Genomic DNA, 24,817 nt, shown 5'->3' with positions numbered 1-24,817 from the left:
CCCTGCGCTGACTCGGGAGGGGCGAAGACGAGCACATGCTGTCCTCCGAAGCGTGTGCCGTTAGCCGCCTGCTTTTTTACACACTACAGACTCACTAGCGTTGGAGGACAACGCAGCTCTGGGCAGCTTACAGGCAAGCCCGCAGGCACTCAGCCAGACCACAGGGGTCGCTAGTGCACAGTGAGCCGAGGACACCCTGACCGACCTAACCCTCCCTCCCCGGGTGGCGCTCGGCCAATTGTGCAACGCCCCCTCGGAGCTCCCGTCCTTGGTCGGCAAAGGAATTGCCTGGACTCGAACCGGCGATGTCCAGACTATAGGGCTCATCCTGCACTCTACACGAGTGCTTTTACTGGATGCGCCACTCGGGAACCCAGACTCACATTTGTTCAGATAATCAAGTGGAATAAATAAAAGAACATTAGAAATATCACTTTATCTGCAACTGCTGTAGCTATGGCTACTAGTCTGGCAGTAGACATTGATCTTAACTACGATTTAAACAAATTGTAAATTGGAAAATGACAAACAATCAAAGAGTGAATCGGAGAAAATAGAAAGCTGCATCAGTCTTTGTGCAAAGCTATATACACATTGCGAAATGAACAGGAAAACATAAAAGTCCACAGGAACTGTCAACGCATTAACAAAGGTAAGGCGTCTCCTAATAAGCAAATAATAACAATACTACACAAAGACTGAAAACTGTCTTTGCTTTTATGTTTTGTTGTTTTCCTGTTCATTTTGCAATATGTAAATAGCTTTGCACAAAGAACAATGCAGCTTTCTATTTTCTCCGATTCACTCTTCGATTGTTTGTCATTTTCCAATTCGCAATTTGTTTAAACCGTTTCATACAAAGACCGATGCAGATGTTTTTGTCTTCTGCTTTGATCTTTTCTTAGTCTGTATTTTACATTTTGCAATTTTAGAAAAATAATTTACTCAAACACAGAAAAAACATTTCATTTTGGTCTTTCCAAATTTGGTCATGTTCAAATTGCAAAATGGTTATTTTTTTCGGTCAATGTCAGAAATCGCTGATTTTGAGTGTAACATACACACACACACACACACACACAAAAAAATAAAAAAGAATCAATGTTACATTACCATTTTAACTGCATTGTACTGTATATAAACAGGTCTCCCCACATATATTCTGTTGTGTTAGGATGACTCCCAGGGTTTTCCAGCTTTAGTTACTGCAGCCCCTATTGATTTAAATCAGAATGATCGCATGTCTGTGCAAGATGACATCATTGGCAGACTGAGTGAGTATGCTTAAGGGGCGTGCTTGGTTTTTTTTCTGGAGTAGAAATCAGTTTTTAGCTCATTCTCAGTTGATTTCCACTGGCTGTCTTTCATTACCCTCATTTGACAAAGAAATATCCTTTGCTAGCATTACAGTTCTGATATGGCCGAATTAGCCCTTTAGCCGAGAAACTCTGCCTGTTTTTGGAAGCTGGATATCCTGTATAACTGTCAGATATAAATACAGTACCTGCATTTGCTGAAGGAAGGACTATATCTAAGGTGGCTACTGTAGTTAACAGTGCATCTTAATACAAAGATTCAGCTAATTTTCATCTTTTGAAGTGAGTGGTCAAAAGTACAATCTAATTAAGCACTACGATTATATGACTATGCACCAAATCAAACTAAATCCAAGTGAATACACAAAAGGTGCATTGACAAACCTAACTTTTTCCAATCTGATTAATAACCTGGATGTAATAAGCAAGTTAGCGTTTCTAAAAATAAATACTGCCCTCCTCCCAACCCCTTCTGTTGCTGTTTATGTGATTGCATAAACTGACAAATGTGCTGTCAGTAAATGGAGTAATGGTGGTGTTTTGTTACTCAGGGGCTTGCCAGCTGCATCAAGGAGAAAATGAATACCCACTGACTAACAAGCTATATTTATTTATTTTTGAACATCATTAAACATTTTCCCAGTTTCAAAGTGTCATTCACACTGTTACTGAAGAATACAGAAACTATGCTGCTGTGTTGTAAAGATTAAGGCTCAGGATAATGTATGTAGAGAGCTGGGAATGGAGTGTACTTTGGGCAGGAGAGTTACGGCCAATGACCATGGACTCTAGTTTACTTCCATGCGAACTCCCTGCTATCCCTTTCATATTTTGTCTCTTGCTTCATGAGTTTTTCATTTTTTTCCCAATATGTTTGGCTGAAAAACACTGGGAATTGATATATGCAAGTTCAGTGTATGAAATAATGTCCCTTGTAAACTTAACTGAAGTTGTCTGCTTTAATATTCAAATGTTTCAAAATGTTAAACTCAAAATTCAGATTTCAAATTGGGCGTTTAATGTTGTGAATGATGGGATAGATGTGTGAGGTGGAGCTGGTTCTTTGTTATTCAGCACCTTTATCTGCTGTAGCTCCTTGTGCTGAAGCTTATTAGGATTGTTGAAGCTGACGCCCTGGGATCCTTCAAGAAGCTGCTTGATGAGATTCTGGGATCAATAAGCTACTAACAACCAAACGAGCAAGATGGGCTGAATGGCCTCCTCTCGTTTTGTAAACTTTCTTATTGTCTTATGATAATGTAATAATTTGTCCATACTAAAAAGGCAGTCACATTTTTCAGCTAAAATCTTTAAAACTACCATTCTAAGAAAAGACTGATATTAGGTCAGTCAGTACATTCTTGCTATTTATATATATATATTATAAGCCAGCCTAAACTTGAAAAAGATATAACTTTCCAGTTTTTGGAAATAAAATAGTTGGTAATACAACTAGCCTCATCATATGGTGTAAGACAGGCCAATAAGACTAACCTAGCAGAAGCAGATACATCATGTAGCTACACTTCTAACAAGGCCCCCAACTTTAAATGAGCACCATTAGTCTGGCTTGGCAGGCATTGTCCATTGCGCGTAGCTCTGTTTGACAGCAAAGCATTTGTAAAGGTCAGACATTGAAAACAAAATCACCAGTTCCTGTTTTCAGTTGAAATTATTATTACATTCTGCCTCCTTTATCATTTCTCCCTTTTCCATTCCCCCTTTATTTGTTGTACAATACATACTGTATCTCTTGTATGATTGTATGTGTATTATGCACGCCATCCTTAAAGACGTGATTATCAAAGTTACCATGACATTCATTACACTGACATTAGTGAAGACATAGGGTGGGTACCACTGGTCTAGTATAAATAAATTAACTTTGAACATAGAAGTCATGTCAAAGTCATTACAGCTTTTTGCTTCAAACATGTTGCAGTCTATTTTCTTTAATGATAGTCTAGTTGAACTTGGTGGGGGAGATTTGTTTTAATACCAGTAAAGTCACATATTAACCCTTAGCGGTCCATTTATTTAGTGTCAGGTGCATCAGGTCCAATTTATTTTCACATGCACAGTTTATTTTAGACACGCTGTTTAAAAGTATTTTTTTTTCACAGTAAAACAGGTTTAAAAGGCACTGCATATCAACAGGACACTCATCACTGCATCTCCAGCCCTGCCCCACCCCTTGTTCGCTATATTTTTCAAATGCCTCTTAATAATAGTACATGCCGATAAATCATCTCTTGATCACTCGTTTTATCACCAAACTCCTCAATAGTGCGATCCAAGTCGTTTTTTTATTACTATAACATCTAAAAAAAGCTCTGCAAATGTCTGTGATGTTCTTTGAGTGCTGGATGCGGAAGCAGCTATCTTGTTTGTTTATGTCCGTGTTATCTTTGTGGTGTCGGGTCTATTAGTATTCATGAGATACAACCTTTTATTTATTTATTTTTTCGGCTTCTCTCGGCTCCTATCGGTCTCAGTCGGCCATTGAATGGTTTTCTCTGCTTTTTCCGGAGAAAAAACGACTAGAGACCTGTTTTTTGCGTCTTTTTGATGATGTTGGACAGGGTCCGACATTGGACCGGAAAGGGTTAATGAGGGATTTTGTGGTTGAGACACAGGCATGGAAATGCAATCATGCTTTTTGTTTTCTCTGCAGCTTTTAACTATCGATGACAATTTCTGTGGGTTGGATATGAATGCACCGCTGGGAGTTTCTGAGTTGGTGAGGGGGATTCCTGTCTTCACGGAGGATTCGGACAGAATGACTTCAGTCATTGCATATGTCTACAAGAATCACTCGCTAGCCTTCATAGGAACCAGAAGTGGCAAGGTGAAAAAGGTAGGAGCATATTTACTGAATCAGGAGTTTGATGTTTGTATAAAGTGTCACGTATAGGTTATGTACAGATTGACTGAACTTTGCTAATAAAACTTAGCAGACTGCTATGCAATATAGATCTAAAATTGTAGTGCAGGCAATCCAATGGGTGGAATGCAGTGATTGTAATGACTGTTTTGAGTCCTGATACCAGAGGACAATATGAACATTTCAATTTGATATACTACAGTATGTGCGGTCTGTTCACTGAGGCACCTAATTCACAAACTGACAGGTTACAGTAGGTGTGTGTAATCATTTGTGTAAAGACAAAAATCTAGTTTAGATTGTTTGTGTTTTTTTTTTGCTTGTTTTTATTAGACAGACAGATCGTTTATTTTAAAATTGGGGGCAATTCTGTTTCCAAAGACTTCTGAGATCATGGCAAATTGACATCCACTATTTTACAAAAAGGAGAACATCTGATCCAAGTTTAGTGGTCAATCCTCTCATGGATGTTCTATTGGCTTCATATCTCTTTGCCACTAGGAGAGAAACACATTATTCAGTCACTTGACATAACAATAATGTCATTGTTATGTCCTTGAAGTCCGACTGTCGTGCAAAGAGAATGGACCTGTCAGTTTAGATTCCAGTTTTACTAAATCTGTTATAAATCATAACGTTAACTTAAAGTTAAGGTCAGAGTTCCATAAGACAGGTTCTTATTGATTGCTATATGAATATAGTTTGGCGCATATTTCTTCAAGAAAAAGGGTATAAGATTGTCAATGCAAGCAAAACATACAAATGCATTGATAAATAAAATAACTACTGAAAGAAAGTCAAGTTTTTTAAAGACAACATTTTGTAAGAGTCATAAGGAAATTAAATTATGTATACAGTTATATGCTACAGCAGTGCCAGTTTTATCCTTGTTTTGGTGCTATAGCAGGATAGGGTATAATATACCATGGAACAATACACATTAATAGATTCTGAAATACCAGGATAAAATGTGCATGCTACATTTTCATAAGACCATAATGTAAAGTAAGCAGCTTGAAACCTCAATGTTTATATAACAAATTGCTGTATTTGTTGTGTTGTGGCTAACCCTAGACCAGATGTGGCTTTATTATTGAGAATATTTCCTCTTGGACTCCAGAATGAGCATTTACACAACATTAATCTTTATTACACCACACTTTAGTAAAATATGCTTACTATGCTTTCCTTATGATCCATTGACCATTCCGACATTGGAAAACCTCTAATTGCACTCGGCATGTCTTTAGTGCCAAGGGTAAACTTTGAGACAATTTCTACTGTTTTTGTTATACAGTTTATTCCCAATTAGTAATGCCTGAACACTTCTATCGGTTTCACTATGGTACAACTAACTGGAATAATATGTCATGCTGGTCTACTAATGCACTGACAAAGTCAAAGGAACAAGGTTTAATTTGATGACCAAAACAGGAAGTATGGGTGTTAGCTATTGCTTTAAGAGGCAAACAAGGGGAAGGAACATGATCGAGCCTGAAAAATACTAGCCAGAGGGTCAGAAAACAATCCAAATGCATCTCTATGTTTTACATCTTTTTCAAGTTTTAGGGTAAACATTACTTTCTACTGCAGGTTTTTATGGTTACTTTTGAATGTCGGTTTTATATTTACATATACATATAATATAAGTTGTATATTATATCTAATTGCATCTTGATATACAAATTTATATACAATTATACAGGTATATTCATTTTATGTACGTTTTAAAAAGTATCACGGTACAAAATATATTGATCCCAATAAAAATAATTGACATCCACCTAATGACATTAAATACATTTTACCTTTCTTCCTGTAAGTGTTCTAGGGTAAAACAAAATATTACCCTGAAGGAAATATACCCATCAAAACTATAAAGACATGCTGCGTTATTGAACAGGTTTTACTTTTAGGGCACACTATGTATGATTTTTTTTTAGAAATCCTTTTCTTCTTTTTTCCTCCTTTTTTGCAAATCTTAAGTCTGTCTTGGCTCATCTGTTGATGTGTGATGGCAGTGGAGCACCTCGACACAATGCAGATTATTGAAATTGTTTCAGGAAAAGAAGCCACTGGAGCAGGGGATTAACTGCTAAGAGCTAATGATGAAATATGCCTCAGGACACTATCATGCCTATTGTGGGAAGAGTGTTTTAACACTCTCTTTGCTGGTAGGTGCAATTTCACAGCAATAAACTCCTAGACCCTCTGGGATTCTATATTTATCCTTTTTAAAGCAGTGCTTTTTAAGAGGGCATATATTCTCTTTCTTGGTGCTCAAATATTGTTCCCCCAGAGCTGACACTACAGATAGTGATATACATAAACATGCAGCAGACTGATTCTTGGAGTGCAGTGTAATGAGAAACAAAATGAGAACTGGGAAGCAAGCCAGGGGCAGTTTCAAAGGCATATCTAGCTAAAATCGACCCAGTGCTTTTACATATTGTGACTTTAATTATTTCCAGTGCGACTGGGGAAACCGTTGTATTTAAACTTTTGTTAGTCGTTTTAATGTGGGGCCATACTGCATATTAATGTGTATGGTGGCCTTGGATCATATCCTAGTGGGGCTTTTTTGATGGTTGGTCATTATATTGCTGTCATAACAGTCCTAGCATTGCAAACAGATTGCTAATTAAATTAGTTTTGTGTCTTCAGTGGGCAGGGTAGTGCACAGTTCATCCACAGTTCAGCCCCTAGAGGGCACTATTCCAGTTGATCGCTTCCCTTCTGTCCCTAAAAGCATGTTCTGGGAATTTACAATGAGGTATTGTTTTGGTTCACCAATATAGACATTGCTAATGTTTTGGCACAGTCTGAGATCCTTAGATGGGAACAGCTAGAGGTCTGAGTGACATGTAGAGAGCTGGAGGGCCATGCTCACAGGAGTGTGGTATGTGTCAGACCAGGAAGTATATGTTTGATGCATGATGTTCTTTCTAATCTGTTTCCACTCAAACACTTAGCAAACTGAAATGCAATACTAATGGACAGACCCTCCTCATTCCATCCTCTGGTCAAATTATAGGGCTTATTCAGACAGTAGCAGATGTACAGTAGCGTTATCCAAAGCTCTGACCAATATGTGGTAAAGTTTCCCATCTAAACATTTACTATGGTAAATGTATATCAAAGTTTAGTAAAATATGATCAAGCATATGCAATCAGAGAAAGGTAAGGTAAAGCATAACTATGGCAAACTATTAGCATGGTAAACCATGCTAACAATATACTGTATAAACCTGGTAAAAGTATGGTAAAACTGCACACCATAACGTTGTATTATAAATGTGTGATGTCTTCTGAACATGTCGTGAATAGTTGTGTTGAATTACAGTAGTTATTTTTACAGTATGTGAATATACTTGGCACAGTCTTAAGTGTACATTGGTCTCACAATAGCAGTGCTTCCCATAGCTGTGGTGTTTTCAATCTTCAAGGAGTTTGCCTTTTGGATATTTGCCATTTTATTTCCTGCCGAGTTTTAGAGTGAAATACAGAGAGTGTAGTGGAGATTATACGAATATCTGGGGTTTCCATTTTAACATAAAGCTCTTTTTAAAACTATTTCATCCCAGCGTGATTGGATAACAGTTGCTCTAATTAGGCAGTTAAATGTAACTCTATGACTTGGTTTAGCACTCGTGCTGCGTTTTAACAATTCAAATTCAAGTATAAAGAATTACACAGTTAAAAGGGGGGTTGTGCCTTATTAGGAGTATTCTGTTGAAATCCGTTTCAATTCAGCTGTGCCAACTAACAAATGGTAGGGTGTTCTGTATCAGTGGGGATCAGTGCTTCATTCAAAGACTGAAGAGTGGGAGAAACTGTTATATCATTGCTCTGGAAGAGCACAACAAACCATGACTGTTTAAATCTCTTTACACACCACAGCTACTTCTTTTATTTCATTTAAATTATAATTAGCATGTCTGAGTTTGGTTCCAAAAGCATTGGCATTTTATTTACGAGGAATAGCTTTTCATTTATTTCAGGAGTAAGGCTAAGCAGCATTTCAAAAATGCGCGCTTTTTGCTTACTCAACAAGTCTTTTAATCATGCGTGTATCCCTGCATTGCTTAAAATACAACGTTATAGAAAATGAAAAGAAACACATGGCTAAAATAATATTGCCATTGAAATATATCAGCAATCATATCCAGTATTTACGATAATGAGGTCCTGCAAATGAGATGTGTATGTATGAACTGCATGAAACTATTAATAATCATATTTGGGGATAATGGAATGTATAGAACTTCTAGATGCCTTCTATAGCAAGACTAATGAAAATAGACATTGCAAATGTTATTCGGAATGTAGTCAAAGTTTTATGCTTTTTTAACTTCTCCTTACCTGTTCTATTTTCAAAAATTACCATCCTATTACATAGTCTGTTAAAGTCCAACATCAATCTGTTTTCAAATGACGGCAAAATTGAGCTCTTTAGCTGTCAAAGTCTTGCTGTCTTATTGGGCAGTTGATTGTGGTGATGTCTGAGTGCATTTTGGTAACAAGTTTCCACTAGCATTGTAAGTGCATCCTGCATTGTGCTTTATTCCTGTTGCCCTCTGACCCATCTTCTGCAAAGTTGGCATATATTAGGTTGCTCTAATGTGTTGAGCTGTTTTTCCCCCCTGTTTTTCATAATCACCCCTCTCTGCTTGTGTTTGCTTATAATGCATATATAGTATTAACCGTGCTTTATGCATGGTTAATTTCCGTGAATTAACCATGCATAAAGCACCACGTAATCAACGCTATATTTTTTACAAAAAAATATATATATATATATAAATAGCCTGGTTAAATGGCAGTTGAGAGTTCAGTTCGAAGCGACAGACAATCAAACCCAGTGCGAGAAGGAGAGCGGGGAAGAGGGAATGGGCTCACCCCAGGTTCGGCTGCCAGAGCGGGGATGAAGCATCTTGTCTCCCGGGGAAAGGTGCAACTGCTGATTAATAGTAATAGGCCTAATATTTATTTAGATTTAAAACAAATGCTGAATAAGGTGTCTGTGTTATAAAGTGCCAGTGCAGCTTTTCTTCAGTTCAGATACTGCATCAAAAGGGAGAGACAGAAACAGAAGTTAGACTGATTAGTTTGAACACTGGTACTGTATTTACTGTAGAAATATTGCATGAATCACTAGTATAGGGAATTGGGGGACATGCTGTAGGAGCGTTATATCCGAGGCGCGTTATAATCGAGAACCTTATAGCAAGGAAGCACTGTATTTTTTACCGATTTTTGTTGTTTTGCATCATGCAAATATAAATTAATTGGCATCATTTAATTGGTAGTACATTTTTAATACACACCATGTCTTAAGTGTGTCTTAAATACACCATGTCACCATGTCTTAAATATTGCTGTTGTTACATTGGTGCCTTTTTATTTTACTCTTTAAAGCTGAAGAAAACAATCTGTATAGCCTGCACAATTACAACTCTAAAAAGATAATGATCATGTGTTTACTGTGTGAAGAAACAGCTTCCTATTAAATCAATATAATGTATATTGTTGCACTGTTCTCCCTGTTCTGTTGAATGTTTTGGTTTTAATGTATACAGTATCTGTTACAAAAAACTTTTGAATCTTTTGGTGCCCTTTATACAGGTTGCTCACTTTTTTAGCTGGTGATTCAGAAGCACGAGGGGCATGTTTTTTTTGTACAGTTATTAACTGGAGTGGGCAATATAGATAGGTGGTCTTTTAAAGTAGATTGGACTGTAATATCAAGTGGCATGTATCTAAAAATATTTATTAATTTGTTAGCCAGTAAAAAAACCCAAAGTCTTAATTTACAGGTGTGTATTGGTAAAATGACCAGAAACAGACAGCAGTGATTTGACATCACTAAAAATTCATCACTCTAAAAGACCTATCATACATTCAATCATTAAAAAAATAAATGTAGATGCATCACACATGTCAGGCATACAGAGCCAAAAGTTGGTCCATCAGAAATTAGATTATGATGTGGGTGTTGAATTTCAGGCTAACCCTTGTGCTGTGGCACATCTGCGCTCAGTCCTACAGTAATGGCTTCCCAAAATGAAGTAATAAAGAAAATAATGCCTGTGTTTTTAACCTCCTGACCTCACATTTCTTTTTAGCAGAGAAGACCCCCCCCCCGAAATAAATTACATCATGCAAACTGTGGCATGGAGCTTTCAATTCCAAATGCTGTTGAGATTCAGTTTTATAACAACGTGTGATCATTAACCCCCTCGACAACTATACAAAAAAAAGACATTCCCTTTAAAATAAAACAAGTGGTTCACATTATGCATCTGCAAAACAATCAGTTCGAAGTCTGGTTTTAAAATTGTTATGGAAATAGTGTTGTCGCTGGGAGTTGATTTGCAATGTTGCCATTCTTGGTTGCAACCAGTTCACATTGAGCCATCTGACAAACCGCAACACCTCTGTTATAAAGTGTTGGTGCCTTATATATAGTGTCCCCACACAGCTCAGGATAACTGAAGGTTCGGTGGGTGTCTTCAGGTCCCACAACCAAGCCAATTTTGTCTTTTACACCCAAGTACTCAAAAGGATATCCACAAGCTTCCGGCATATGGAGGACAAAGGCCAGCCCTGCAGGCATCTGGCCAGTAGGCTGCGCTGTAGCATGGTGAGGAGAAACAGTCCCGGCCGGTTAAGCCTCCCTCACTCGCAAGAGTGCACAGCCAGGACATCAACTTGCTCCCCTCTGATACCATGTATTTTACACTATGAAATGTTTGTAGATCCTAATTTGTTTCCCCTTCCCCTCTCTCCTGGGATCCCCTTGCAAACAAGATCTGCAGCTCAACTGATTCATGAGAGACCCCAAATTGAATAAATAACTACAGTTAATAGATACATTGTGTCCTAGAGGAACTGTCATCTGGATGGGAGGGACATGAGTGGGATCCTTGTCTAATTATTTGCTGTTTAAAGGACAGTGTAAGTAGTGGTGCTGTAGTATGCAGAACCTCATCCAGCAATGCTTTCCCACGACCCTGAAAAAAACACTGAATGTAATATACTTTGTGACTTCAAATGCACTTCAATCCGATGTGTTAGGTGAAAGGGTTCATATCCCATTGTGAGACCTTCTGTGTAACTTTAGTATTTTAACAGGAGTGTAAGTTAGTCAAGACGGTGAACTGTGGCAGCACAGCATTCCACAGTCTTGGCGCCTGATGAAGGAATGTAGTTATTTATAATTTACATATAATTTAATTCTTTTATTTATTTATTTTTTTTTTCACTTTTTAAAGAGGATTTAAATCTTAGAATCCACTTTTCCCTTTGGATTAAATGTAACAAAAATACAGGGATGCATCTGGTGCTGCTAGCGTGCCAGCTGCATATCTCAAAGACACCCAAGGTCTCCCTTTGGATCGGGTGAAAATAAGTCAAGGTCAATTAATTATTTCAAACTTTCAGCTTCTAAAGTGAAACACACCATTCCCGTCACTCTGTCTCAAATGCCATGTCTAATTTTAGTCATCTTTCCGGTAAATATTACAGCCATACCGGCATCAAAGCAGCGCCTCCATAATGCTCTCCTCACGAGGGTGAGGGGTCAGTCCATGTAAGAGGCTCATTATTTTGACGGGAGCGAGTCACTGTCTTTTATAACAAACATTAGCTGTGCCCTCAGTGACAGCAGGAAATGTGAACTTGCCGAATCTTTACACCCTGCTGCTCCCCGGGGAACAAGAAAAAGAGGATTCCATTTCACTAACTGCCAGACAACACAGGAGCCTACACACTTTCACTGCCTTGAGTCTGTGGAAGATACTACCCATCACAATTTAAACTGCCAATACCACTATACAAATAAATGGGGGGGCGGGGGGTGAGAGAGTTCAGAATGAGGGATTCAGTGAACCTTCAGGGAGCCAAAGCTTCAGTGTTGGAAATCAAGATTTGGGTCAGCCCATTTTTTGTATGTATGTTCAGTAACTTAGCATGTTTGTTTTCACTTATTTTTAAATTGGAAACGCGTGGAACACGAGAAAACAGATATTTTTTTAGGTTGGTTTGCAGCACCTGTGGGTTATATCACATGTAAATCTGTTAATAATGATCAATTTTAAGGAACTGTAAGTTGCCTCAGGGGGGGGGGGGGGGGTTGAACTACACCAAACCAATGAGAACATAACAAAAAAGTGAGGGGAAAAAAAGCCATCAAGTTGTCATATTTGTGGTTCTTGTTAAATGCTGCAGCTTTTATAAAAACTGGGTTACACAGCAATCCAATATATCCAAGTATTCAAAGGTTGTATATCTGTCTTTCTATCTATCTATCTATCTATCTATCTATCTATCTATCTAGTTTAATCATTTCCCAAGAGAAGATGAATTTTCACTTCATCCTTGATCTGCAAGTATAGACATTTCTCAAAAGATTTTATTCGGAGGACTATGATATGACATTATACAACAGAAGAGCTTTTCTCTTTACATCCCAAGTCCTGAGAGGCTGTACCTGCTCACTGTTAAATCGTGTCATATTTTAACAGAAGTCCTTGTTTGTTGTTCTAGATTCTGAATAGGAAATGTATCACGGTTTCCTCATGTTAGTTTATAGAAAAGGAAAGAATGTGAAAAGTGCATGACATAATATCCTGTTTGTTGATGGGCTGGTTTTAACACCATTCTCAAGTCAGTTAGCATTTTTATTACTTCTCAGTTAGTTTTTCTTGTATTGTTTGGAAAGTGTACAGAGTATGAGTTTGCCCTGTGTTCCATTATTATTATGTGTGGGAGGTGAGGATAGAAGGGGGTGTTTTAGTAATGTTTTGGGGACGCAATTTAAGCAAAGTACTAAGGTCCGTGCCCTAGCTTGTCCTCAAGAAGAGCAATGGGATCCTTTAAGAACCAAAAAGCTGTTGGTCCCTCTAACAAGATGTGATTTGACTCCATACAGATTTGTAACGCTGCTTTCTGAAGTGGCTTTTCCAATACTTAAAAAATATCCATTAATAAAGATGCTCAAGCCATTAAATGATAAATACATATACTGTGTACAGTAATGTACATTTACATTTTAGTTATACAATGACCACTTTTTTATGACAAGCCAGCTTTCACTTTCTGGCCATTTTGTCTGTGTTATATGTTGAAACGAAAACAGTATTCAAAGATTTTCTTTCAAAAGTGATTATGATGCATACTGAGCCACAAACACCTGCCAATTCATCTCTTTTAGATAAATGGCTCATGTTTGCTTTGGCAAAAGTTCAAAAGAAGAATCCATTATATTTTTCATTTTAATAGGAAATATGCATTTAGGAACCTTTTTTATTATTAATTTCCTTGATTAGCATTGTACTATACATCATTGCTTCTAATGAATTTCTTAGTGAGCAAGTTAAAAATAAAAATAAAATAAAAAACAGAATGGTGCAGTATTAGATACTGTATTAAAGCGCTCCTTTTGTATTTATTATTTTTTTTAAGCCACTGGGCCTTGGGTGTGGACTCAAATCCACGTGAATAAATCACCTGTGACAGCAAAATATTGTCACGTTGGAACAGTAGAATATAGTTTCAAATGGGTTGCATAGAGAGGGTAACTTCCATATTTATACTGCTTGTTATTTGTTTTGTATAATTTATCATTCCATTTTACTTTTACAGAAAGCAGTGCATGTTCTTGTGAATTACTTAACCGGCACTAACCATATATTTATATATACAATATGCCTTTTAATATGTTTTGTGATGCATTCATCTGGTAACTTCAAAGCTTCACAGTTATAACAAAATACTGGGTTGGGGGGGCAAACGGAACAGAACTATAAATATTTAAGGCATCGGCACAAGGTAGAGATGACAGATTGCTTTGTGGTTTCTGTCATTTTGTTTTGAACGAACGCTCCTGGGCTTGATTTTTGTATATTTATTAAACATGTTTATTAAATTACTGACGGGTGTAATTTTTGCCTGGGATTATTGTGGCAGTACATGCTAATTTTCTTCTTTATCAACTCCTTGCACATCCATCTCCCCTTCATTAGGAGGTAATACAATTTGAAATCATACTAATTCTGGTGTTGTCAACCCTATCTCATTAAGTCCGGCTCATTATTTGAGTTGTAAGCAGAGAGGCTAGCAGGCCTTTTAATGCTTTGAGCGTTGGAGTAGTAATAAAGCCATTACATCATTTTTTTCCACTGATTGATAACACCACTCTATAAAGGGACCAAAACCCTTCCTCTTCCAAATGGCACGAATCCTGAAGGTATTTGGTGTTGGAACACAAGCTAATCTAAAGTGGTTATAGCTAATTAAATAATTACAAACTGAAATGTTGTGTACTTTTGCTATGTAGGTCTTGCATGTGCAGTTGTAAGAAACGTGTTACAGCAAACAAGCTTTTTTTCACTTTAAACAAATTATATTTTGTATCTTACTGTAGTATGTTAAAGAAAGCACTATTTGCATACCTTAATGAGCCCCCCCAAGGAAAGAAAATCTACTTTAGCTGTGTTTTCCCACCAAATAACTTTTAAAAAATATTATTTTGACTTGTTTGTTGTTCTGCTGTGCAATCACAATGTGTTTACATTTAAGATACAGTAACCTGGAGTGCCAGAAATGTCTGTCTATGATCTCTGGCAGTTCAGAGGCTCAATAAATATTAAGTGCAGAATGGCTGATTGGGCCTAAGCACTGAGAGAAGCAGGCTGCTATGCTTGAGTCAGTTTCCTAGCCTTGCAGTCTCTAATGGGAGGAGCAGCTTGCTGCAGGCCCTCTGTAATGGTAATTTACTAGAACACCTCCTTGTTTAATTAATTTGAACACCATTTATGAGCTCCGGGCAAGTCATTTGTTGCTTCACTTATTGTTTTAGTAAAATGTTATCATATTCAGACTTTAAATTTATATTTTGTCCTGAGAAAATGTATTTAATGACAGTCGTTCATAATTAATTTATGAATGAGAAATGGCGTTACAATTGTTTTGAAATACGCGTGTCTTCATTGTTTTTTTGGTTAACTGTGGTGGAAGCCAAGCATCATCAGTTGAATCAAAACCAGTGAAGCATAAAAAACTATTGCAGGTCTACAGTTAAGTGATCCTATACTTTAGAGTTGTCAGCAGAGCAGATGGCATGTGTATGCTGCTATGATTTGTTAAAAGCGATCTGTGTATTCTTTCTTTTGTCTAAGAAGTGTTTTTTTTTTTGAGAAACCGTGTGTGGTACAACATGAAAGTGAAGTGGTTCTGGAAATGTGATACAAGGCAACACTCCACAAGTCAAAAAGAGTCAAAAGGAAGTCACACAAAATGTTTATTTTATCAAATGACTAGAACAGCTAATAACAAACTGTCTGTAAGTGTGCATTATAGTCCAAAATCGGTGTACATACTGTATCTTGCACATGTAGGTTCCAGTGCCAAATAAGCCAAGAACTGTAGGCTTTCCACGAACGGTTCTCTGAATTTCATCATGTTGTCCAACCCCTTTATTTGACAGCACTGCAAGGTGAGGTAGATGGACAGGGAGTTACTACATAGGTTTCACCTTTCTCCCCAGGATTTTTAGATGGAGTGACCCTCTGTGATGAGAGTTCTGCTATCCTCAACAGCAACATAGATTCAATCCTGACTTTCCAATCCATTGCAACCAATTACAGTCCAATCCAATAGCATACACCTTTTGAACTTTGCTTGTTCCATTTTTAAATCTATTTTGAACTCTTTAGTCTCTCTCTCTCTCTCTCTCTCTCTCTCTCTCTCTCTCTCTCTCTCTCTCTCTCTCTCTCTCTCTCTCTCTCTCTTTCTTTTTTAATGTATACATTTTTTATTTTGTGATTGACTTGTTCCATGGTAATTTGGGATTGGCTACAGTCTTCCGGGAATGCACCTGAATGGCTGAATTTTGTAATGTACTAATGGAAGTAATGCGCTGTACTAGAAATAAACTTTCTTCTCACTGCTGCTTGAGTGCACTTTTTTAAAGACAAGACAGAACTTGACTAACTGACAGATGCCAGTCATCGCTTTTGTATTATTTGTATACACAGGGCAGTTAACTTCATGGAAACTGGTTATTTATTTATATTTTTGACAGAGGTGATGTTGCAGAAAATAAATCTCTGCAAGTGTAGCTATGGAAATAATGTGCCTAGTGACCCCAATTATTATTATTTTTATTATTTATTTCTTAGCAGACACCCTTATCCAGGGCGACTTACAATCGTAAGCAAATACATTTCAAGTATCACAGTAAATTAGAAAAGGAGCATATGGCTAAAGTGCTAGATTATTTTTGTAATCAGTCAGAAGTAATAGAAACACAAGACTTGCAGGGATTTATGTGAAGGGAGTACATCTTATGGGATACAATAAATAAAATGAAGTGCTGTGTACAGAAGGTAAGTGATCTAATGGATAGCAGCAAATGAATAGCCATGTTTGGGCTTTATTACTTGCCAACATTGCTTAAACCATATTCTAGTAACCTGTTAAAGCAAATTTAGCTAAAGACTATGGACCGTCTGATCTTATTTCCCCGCCCCATGATGTGGACCATTGCCAGATTCCTCTCCTTTTTTTCTCACCGGGGACATGGTTTGAACAGGCTGCATCACAGAGCACATGCATCCACTACACACCAAAGCAAGCAGGTTTCCACATTTTCTACTGCGCCCAAAAAGAATAGCACATAATGAGATGGCTTCCCTATCGCAATCCACCGTTTCCGATTCTCTGTTTCAAGCGCCTCAGAACTCTGCAAGGGACTCTATGTACTGGAGACGTGGTGTTCCAAAGAGCCTGCCAAAACTAAACATAAAAGCCACATGATCACAGCTTTAAAAGTTGATTAATTCAGCAACAAGTGTAAATAGGATCATTAATAGATGTTTAATGGTGGCTGCCACATGCAATAAGTCATCTGCTTTTAATATGCAGCACACATAATGATTTTTTTTAATGTACAAAGGATGGCTGGCAGAACGACTGCTGAGTTGTTTCTTTAATGTAATCTGAAATGTATAATTTGCTCCATGTTAATGGTGCTGAGTGACAGCCCAATGATTTGAGATTGATTCGCTCCTTCTGTGTACACTAGAGAGACACAGAATCTTTACATCATTAGGTTCTTTGGAGTCGAGTTCAGCAGAAACTGAGGATCAGTTTAATAACTCGTGTCACAAAAAGCATATTATGTCCAGGTTATTAATGAAGGCGGTGATTATGAATTTTTATTTTTTATTATTGCAATTCAATGTATTAGGTTGCACTAGCAATATTGGGGCAGAGGATCAAGCAGGCTTGGATTATGATCTCATATTTTAACACACACACACAAGATTTTTAGAATGCAGTAGAACCTCAGAGTTATGAACACCAAACTTACGAACTGACTGGTCTACTGAACATCCCACTTTTAGCCGGAAGTATGCAATCACTCAACCAAGCCAAAGGAGGATGAATGACTGATCAAGCTGCATGAATGCATTTTGTTAAAAATAAAATAGACAAGCACTATGTTAACCCATGTTTTCCTAGATGTTGAAATCTGTGTTTGTACTAGTTAGTTTCAATGGTAATTTAAATTTAGCCTTTTTCCATGTGTAGTACTGTTTTAAAGACTTTGGAACCATAATAATGAGTATTGCATTACTGTGCTGTATCGTTGTATTCATTAGCTTGAGGGTGTAGTTAGCAGGTCTACACATTTATTAAAACCATTGAAAACTGATTTTCAGACTTATGAACAACCTTCATTCCCAAGGTGTTTGTAACTCTGAGATTCTACTGTAGTAGAAGTAAGCATGGTGTGTGGTTGTATTTAGATCAGCATAATAAAACATGTGCAATAAGGAAACAAATATAACTTTGAAATTTGTAAATGGGGCAAAAACATTTTGTAAAACAATATCAACCTAATTTATCTAAAATATTGTTTTACGTGAATGTAATCTCTCGCACACACAAATAATACTGTGTGAACACAAGCACAGACTCATCGTGGAAGAAGTTACTTGGTTTGTCTTAGATATTCAAGTATGGGACTGCCCCATGGGATTAATATCTGCTCTCTGCCTCACTTTTTATGGCAGCAGTAACTCTCAAGAAAACTGAGGAAAAGAGAAAAGCGATCTGGCTGTGATATAATAGGGCAACCAGACCATGGTCTGTATGAAAAATAAAAAAGCCAAGTTGGCTGATTCTATACCCAATTTAAGAAAAGCCTTTTTGTAAAATACACAATACTTGCAGTAGTAGAAGGCATATCTTGTAAGTAATCCACCTGTTTTTTATAAAACGATTTTTTTCCATCAATCAGCCCTGAAATTCTACCTGCAGTATTGTGGGGATTGGATCTAAATCCGCACGTTTACATTTTGTAAGGCTGTGAGGATCTCTAGATTAAGATGTTGTAGTTTATTTTTTATTTTTTATGTGGTTTCGCTCTCTACACCACACTGGAGGGATTTTGCTGAGTGTGCTAACCACTATAGTGGCAATTAGTGAAGCAGGAGATAAAAAGAAACCCCCACTCCTACGGAGATTGGAAGCTGAGTCAGCTTTTCATCAGGTCGAAATGCCAGGCAAGGCAGAACAAATATAATTACACCTGGCGTCCTATTGTACCTGCTGAGCCAGTTGCCATTTACAGCTAATATGTCAATTAACCAAAACATGAGGCAAAATTAACAGATTTAAAAAAAATCATAAAACCACAGTTTTATTGATTTTGTTTTTAAACACATACAGTTGCAAAACACTCTTCAAAACTAATTTTAGTACAACAACGGTTCAAGACCAGAATGATGTTAAAATCTGCCCATTGCAGTCGATGCTTTTGGGTAGCATGATATGCCTGTGATTGGTCTCTTTCCATTATGGATTAGGGTTTGAAGGGTTTTGTATAGATTGAGGCCCAAATTTATAAAGGGGGGAAAAAACGACCGCAAAAAGCCAAGTAATTTGCGTGTTCAGTACGACCGCACTCATCGTCAAAATAACAACCAATTTTATAAGACTAATTAGGTAAAGCAGGCGATTCCGCAATCAACCAATTTAAATACCCCTCACCGCAATTAGTGGTGGAGAATTATACACCTCTCACAATAAATAGCGGGTTTGGGTCAACCCTGCGTGCGTAGGCTACAAAAGAAAATGAATGGCACACGAACAGTCTTCCGTTTAACTACGACTTATATCTTCTTAAAGTCTTATGCAGTTACAACTCTCCTAGATCTTTTGTCTACGTTTCTTACCCTATGTATGATTTTAAAGCATATCTGTATGGTATATATGGTCGAAAAACTGTATTTGCTCTAGCTACAAACTAACTGTGTCATCTTTCCCTCGGTCGTAAAACATGCGCAATCCTTTTATAAATCTGGGCCTGAGTGTTTTCAGAAGTGCTTTTTTAAATTCTTGAATAGAGTATCGAGCTGCAGTGTTGTACTCTTGCTTCTTGTGAATATTTCTTCTTCAGCTATCAACTGAAATAAATTAGGGATTTCTTGATGGGCTTTACTGTTGATGCAGAGAGGCTGGAGAGTGGACTCAGCAGGGGATTTCAGTCAGCTTTCATAGTGGATGCCAGAACTCAATGCAGAATTCAAATGAGGAGCCATAGGGAAAAAAACAATGCCATTTGTTTGCATTTCTAATGCAATGAATCAACAGATCTCTTGCAAAATATCCTTAATAAAATGCACATATTTTTGTAATGGCAAACTTTACAGCATCTTGTGAGGAGTCCAGCATGCACTGTACTTAGAATGTAAAGTGACATCCTTCCTACGTCTGGGCATTCCCATTTGATACTTCTACTTACTCACTAAATTGTTTGTGTCAAAAACAAAACTGTTTTGTAATAAACTTATGAGAATTAGGTTGGCAGTATTAGTGATGAGGGAATTAATATATTAGACATCATTAATGTTAGTTGAAAATTAACTTGCAAAATCCATTGACAACATATTATGTAGATTAAAAAAAAAATATATATATATATAGTCTTTTAAAGCTCCCACCAAGATTGGGGTGGAAAATCAGATGGACTAGTGTGCCTCCATTATACTGCAGCAAACCTCTACTTGTAAGACTGGACTCTTGTCTCAAGGGTTTAGTAGCATAATAATATCATTGGCTTAGGTTAGCAGGTACAGAGGAAATACTTCTCCGGTGATTAGCAATGACTCATTCTACATAGGGCCTAATTGAGACTCGGCTTGGATGACCAACAACTGGGTCACAAAGAGATGAAATTAAATGCAGTCCTATAATTTTATAGGTGCCCCTGAATAAAATAAGGTTACAATTTAGTGATCCTTGTAACCAGTGCTCAGTCTTGTGAAACATTCATTGGTAATCGAGAAGATCAATGTGCTGGTTCTGCCAGAGAAAATGTGAAGTGAGAAGATCAGATGGCCAAATTAAGTAGCTTGCCAATTTGATCTAACTCGAGATCATGTCAACAAGTCTTACTGCAGTGTTTCAAGTCCACAAAAGCCGCTATGTCCTCTAAAGCAAATGGAAGAAGCCAAAATGGTGCAAAAGGACCAGGATGTACATATTATATTCTCCAAAACGACCCTCTTTTTGTCTGTTAATAAGTGGCTTTTCATTAAATTACAGCTCTGTATAGGGATAATTATACAAAATTATGTGTCATTTCCATCATATTGTTGCAGTGGGTGAGGGTGACCTCATTTTTTAACTTGAATGTAAATACCTACTGTACCTAAAAACGATACCTACAGAAATACATTTGGCATATGTTTTATGAACTTTTTTTCATGCAACTAACAAAAAAAAAAAACATTATCCCTATTTAAATAAAGTAGCATTACCTAAGACACACACCTTCTAGAAACAATTGCAGTTGGGGATGCTTCCACGCTTTAAATAGCTGGACATTTTTTATGTGAAATGACAGGAAAGGTTGAAATTTGGCCACAGTGATTTGCAATCTGAAGTTGATCTGGAAACCCTGTTCCATTATTTATATTCATTGCCTGTTGGCTTAAGTTTCTAATCAGTTGTCCATGTATATTTCCATTAGGACAATATTGCATTGTTGCTGTTCCATGACCCAGGGGGCTGGGATTAGTAGCACAGAATCAAATTTTGTTTGCTGTAGTGATATAGCAGGTTCCCTTAGACCATCACATACTGAGGCCGGCTACAAGTGCTTCATCAGTGCAGTTCAAATACAGCATGGGCTTGTCCTAGATTTGATAATTTATTATTACGGCATTATTAAGTGCTCTATGAATTGCATATTGAACAGTAATGCAGCAGCTGCTCATAGAGAAATATATCCTTCCCTGGTCCACCTCCCCTTTTGTTGAAGCTTTAATCTGCCACACAGCATGCGACTCTTAACCTTTTTTCTAGTTAGGGGTGGGTACATTGGGGTCTCTGTGCAGCTGCAAGTACAGTTCTTCCTGTAATAAGCCATTCGTTATGCCCAGCCAGATCTGAATAACCTTTACACCTACAGCTGACCTTGAGTAAAAACTCAGTACCCTAAGGGACATGTGTTCCCATTGTACTCATGAGCATCATTTACACTGGGTTCAGAGGTGATATATCATGTAATTAGTTTACATTAGTAATTAAGTAGCCCAGTCAGCCTACATTTGAGATAATATTGCTATGTAGCTTCATAGCGACACTTGCTGTTGGAAGTAAAAACAAAAATGGCACAATGGTTACTGTAGTCTACTGTACAGTCAACAAGCTGTTCTTAAGCTTTGAGAATATTAAGTTAGTAGAGGACCATTTTGGCTTGTTCCTTCCGTATTGCAGAGTAGTTTCCCAATACTTTGAATTACTATTGACAATGCAAAATACCAAGACTATGTTTGTGGGATTAGGATCCTTTTTTTGTTTGTTTGGTTGGTTTTGCCCAATGCAGTACAAAGTGCACATTTCCAGAAATGCACCTGTTTGCTCCAGTTATAAAGTTGACTGACCGAGCGGGATTTGAACCCAGAGTTTCAAAAGTCAGGACTCTAGGGTATGGCAGTGCTTTCTTTGAATTTATTTTTGTTGTGTTATAACTTCAGGATAGACCGTCCTGAAGACTTTCTGACCACCATAATTGGTGCTAATATCCTCCTTGGCCCACCACACAGGCTTTTAATAAATTGTATTGTGCGGGTGGGGAGTCTGCTTTTATGAGCTCTCTAAATAAATACAACATGTGACTGAATACTGTACCTTCAGCTTTGTAGTCCATTAACAAGCAAATGTTTTCAGACGCTTCCTTGTTAATGTGTCATAGGAATCTTGTGTGTGGCAATAACTCTCCTTTTATTACAATGTTTGAATGACAACCAAAAAAATGGCATATATAAACACTTGAACCAACAAAAAGAAGTATATGTACAGGATGCCAAAATAGGTTTAATAAGTGGTGTCTAAGGCAAATGTGAGGAGAGAGAATTAGTTGCAATCGGAATACAGAAAGATAATGTAAAATACATGTCTAGAAATCTCTCTTATATACCACCATTTCTGGTATATTATTATTATTATTATTATTATTATTATTATTATTATTATTATTATTATTATTATTATAGTAGAGGTAGTATTTGTATTATTATTATTATTATTATTATTATTATTATTATTATTATTATTATTATTATTATTATTATTGAAAGTAATTGTTGGTTCCTGAAGTATAGGGGATATTTGTCTGACAAGGAGCCCATAAATAAAATTGATAAAATTGTAGTGTTTTGCCGTACCTCAATTCATCTTCTTACTGTGGCTTCTGTAGCAGGCTGAGCAGCTTATTACATTGAGGTAAGTTGTTCAGTTAGTTTTTATTATGATGTCTTTGTATTTTATAAACACTATCACTCCAACCACACCCTTGGCAATACAGTATGCTAACCAAATCCAGGTACCTTCCGACTCATTCTTCTGGTGAAGGCCTTTGCAGTTCATCCCACATGACAGGGAGGGCCCAATAATGACACCAGACATGCTAAATAAAAGTATTTGTTGTTAACTGTTGGACTCTCGGTGTGTAACAATATGCATTACTGTTAAAGCACTACTTCATTGAGCGCTGTCTCTGTTTTAAGTGTCTTTTCTTTTAAAATCAGGACTCAATGATGATTGTTTAATGGAAACCCTTGGGTAAAGATCATCTCTGTAAAGCTGTTAAATGTATAAGGGGGGTTTGATGGAAGTTAGATACATTTTAGGATACTTTTTTTTCTCTATCTTGTCAAGCTTGTTCAGATTTAAAATACATGTTTTAAGAATTTAAAACTGCCTGTTCAGATTAAATTGCAGTTGTGTGAAATGAAAAAAGCCAGACTCCTCCATTACTGTGTTTCAGCATTGGTATCAAAAAGTGAATCTGCTGTTTTCATTCATGCTATAAGTAAACAGGAAAAAATATTATAATCCAAATTGTATAATAATGTGATAGAAATGTCTGTAAAATGCTACAATTTCTTCTACACCAAAATGCAATTTTCTAAATTTTTCACGAGTAACAAACAATGTATCCACACATTTGAGTCCTTTTAAATCAATCAGCAGAAGAGTTGTGTGTGAATTGTTTTGTACATTTTTAATAGTTTATTTTACACAAGAAAAATACATTATTTGACTATCTCTTTGCACATTAACAAAATATAAATAGAACTGTACGGAGCTGGCAACAGCACCAGATCCTGTGGTTTGCATGCATACAGTGTTTAATGACATGAGTCACACTTATACAGCACCGGATCCTGTGGTTTGCATGCATACAGTGTTTAATGACATGAGTCACACTTATACAGCACCGGATCCTGTGGTTTGCATGCATACAATGTTTAATGACATGTCACACTTATACAGCACCGGATCCTGTGGTTTGCATGCATACAGCGTTTAATGACATGAGTCACACTTATACAGCAACTTGGTGGTGTTACTGTATGGTGAATTCAAAAACAAGAAACATCAGGCAGCAAACAGAAACAGGTAGAAGTAAATTATATATAATTGTATATAATAAATATAGTAGACTTTCTATTTACAGTATATGTTATAATACAAGTTTCTGAAGGTTAATTGTACCTCAGTTTAACTTGACATGTCACTCTTTAACCTTTTTGCACTTACTCCACTGCATTCATTATATTGCCACCAAACTGCTTAAGGGCCTCTTAACCTGCCCAGTGTATCTGGCCCTCTCAACAGCACACTGACACAGCTGGCCCTGATTGCTTTATGCTTCCTTTGAACCTTTAAAAATATGAATATATGGCACAATTGACATCGCTGTTCTTTCTTTGGTCCCTCACCTTTATATTCACATCTGTATCAAATTAACTTGGCAGACTTGAGTATACAGAAGTACAGGCTTTTTCTTGTGTCCTGTGAGAGGCAAAGCACAATGAATTATGAGTTTCCTGCCTGGAGAAGTACCTGGAGTAAATAATTCAACAGTTACTATAATGTGAGCTCATACTGTAGGCCTAGTTGTAAACTCCTTTTATTGTCGGCCTGCATGTGAGTGAGATCAAGGTGGGGCATTTTGCTTCAGCTGGACAATTCCCTGTGGGGTTAATAGACCTGAGGAATTAGTCATGGCAACCTTGACCTCAACCTTGAAAGG

At 37.1% G+C, this 24,817-nt stretch overlaps 1 protein-coding gene across 1 annotated transcript in view; it reads left to right on the top strand.

Annotated features, from left to right (window-relative positions):
- Nucleotides 1–24,817, top strand: part of LOC117415471 (plexin-A4) — a 224,419-nt gene that overhangs the window by 14,909 nt on the left and 184,693 nt on the right. The window contains exon 3 of the mRNA XM_034025896.3: nucleotides 3,991–4,173. Within this exon, the coding sequence (XP_033881787.1) occupies nucleotides 3,991–4,173 (183 nt within the window). The remainder of the gene's footprint in view (nucleotides 1–3,990; nucleotides 4,174–24,817) is intronic.

Source organism: Acipenser ruthenus, chromosome 7, assembly GCF_902713425.1.
Source record: "Acipenser ruthenus chromosome 7, fAciRut3.2 maternal haplotype, whole genome shotgun sequence".
NCBI lineage: Eukaryota > Metazoa > Chordata > Actinopteri > Acipenseriformes > Acipenseridae > Acipenser > Acipenser ruthenus.
Note: the sequence above shows the minus strand (reverse complement) of the source record. Positions and strands in the feature narration are given on the sequence as shown.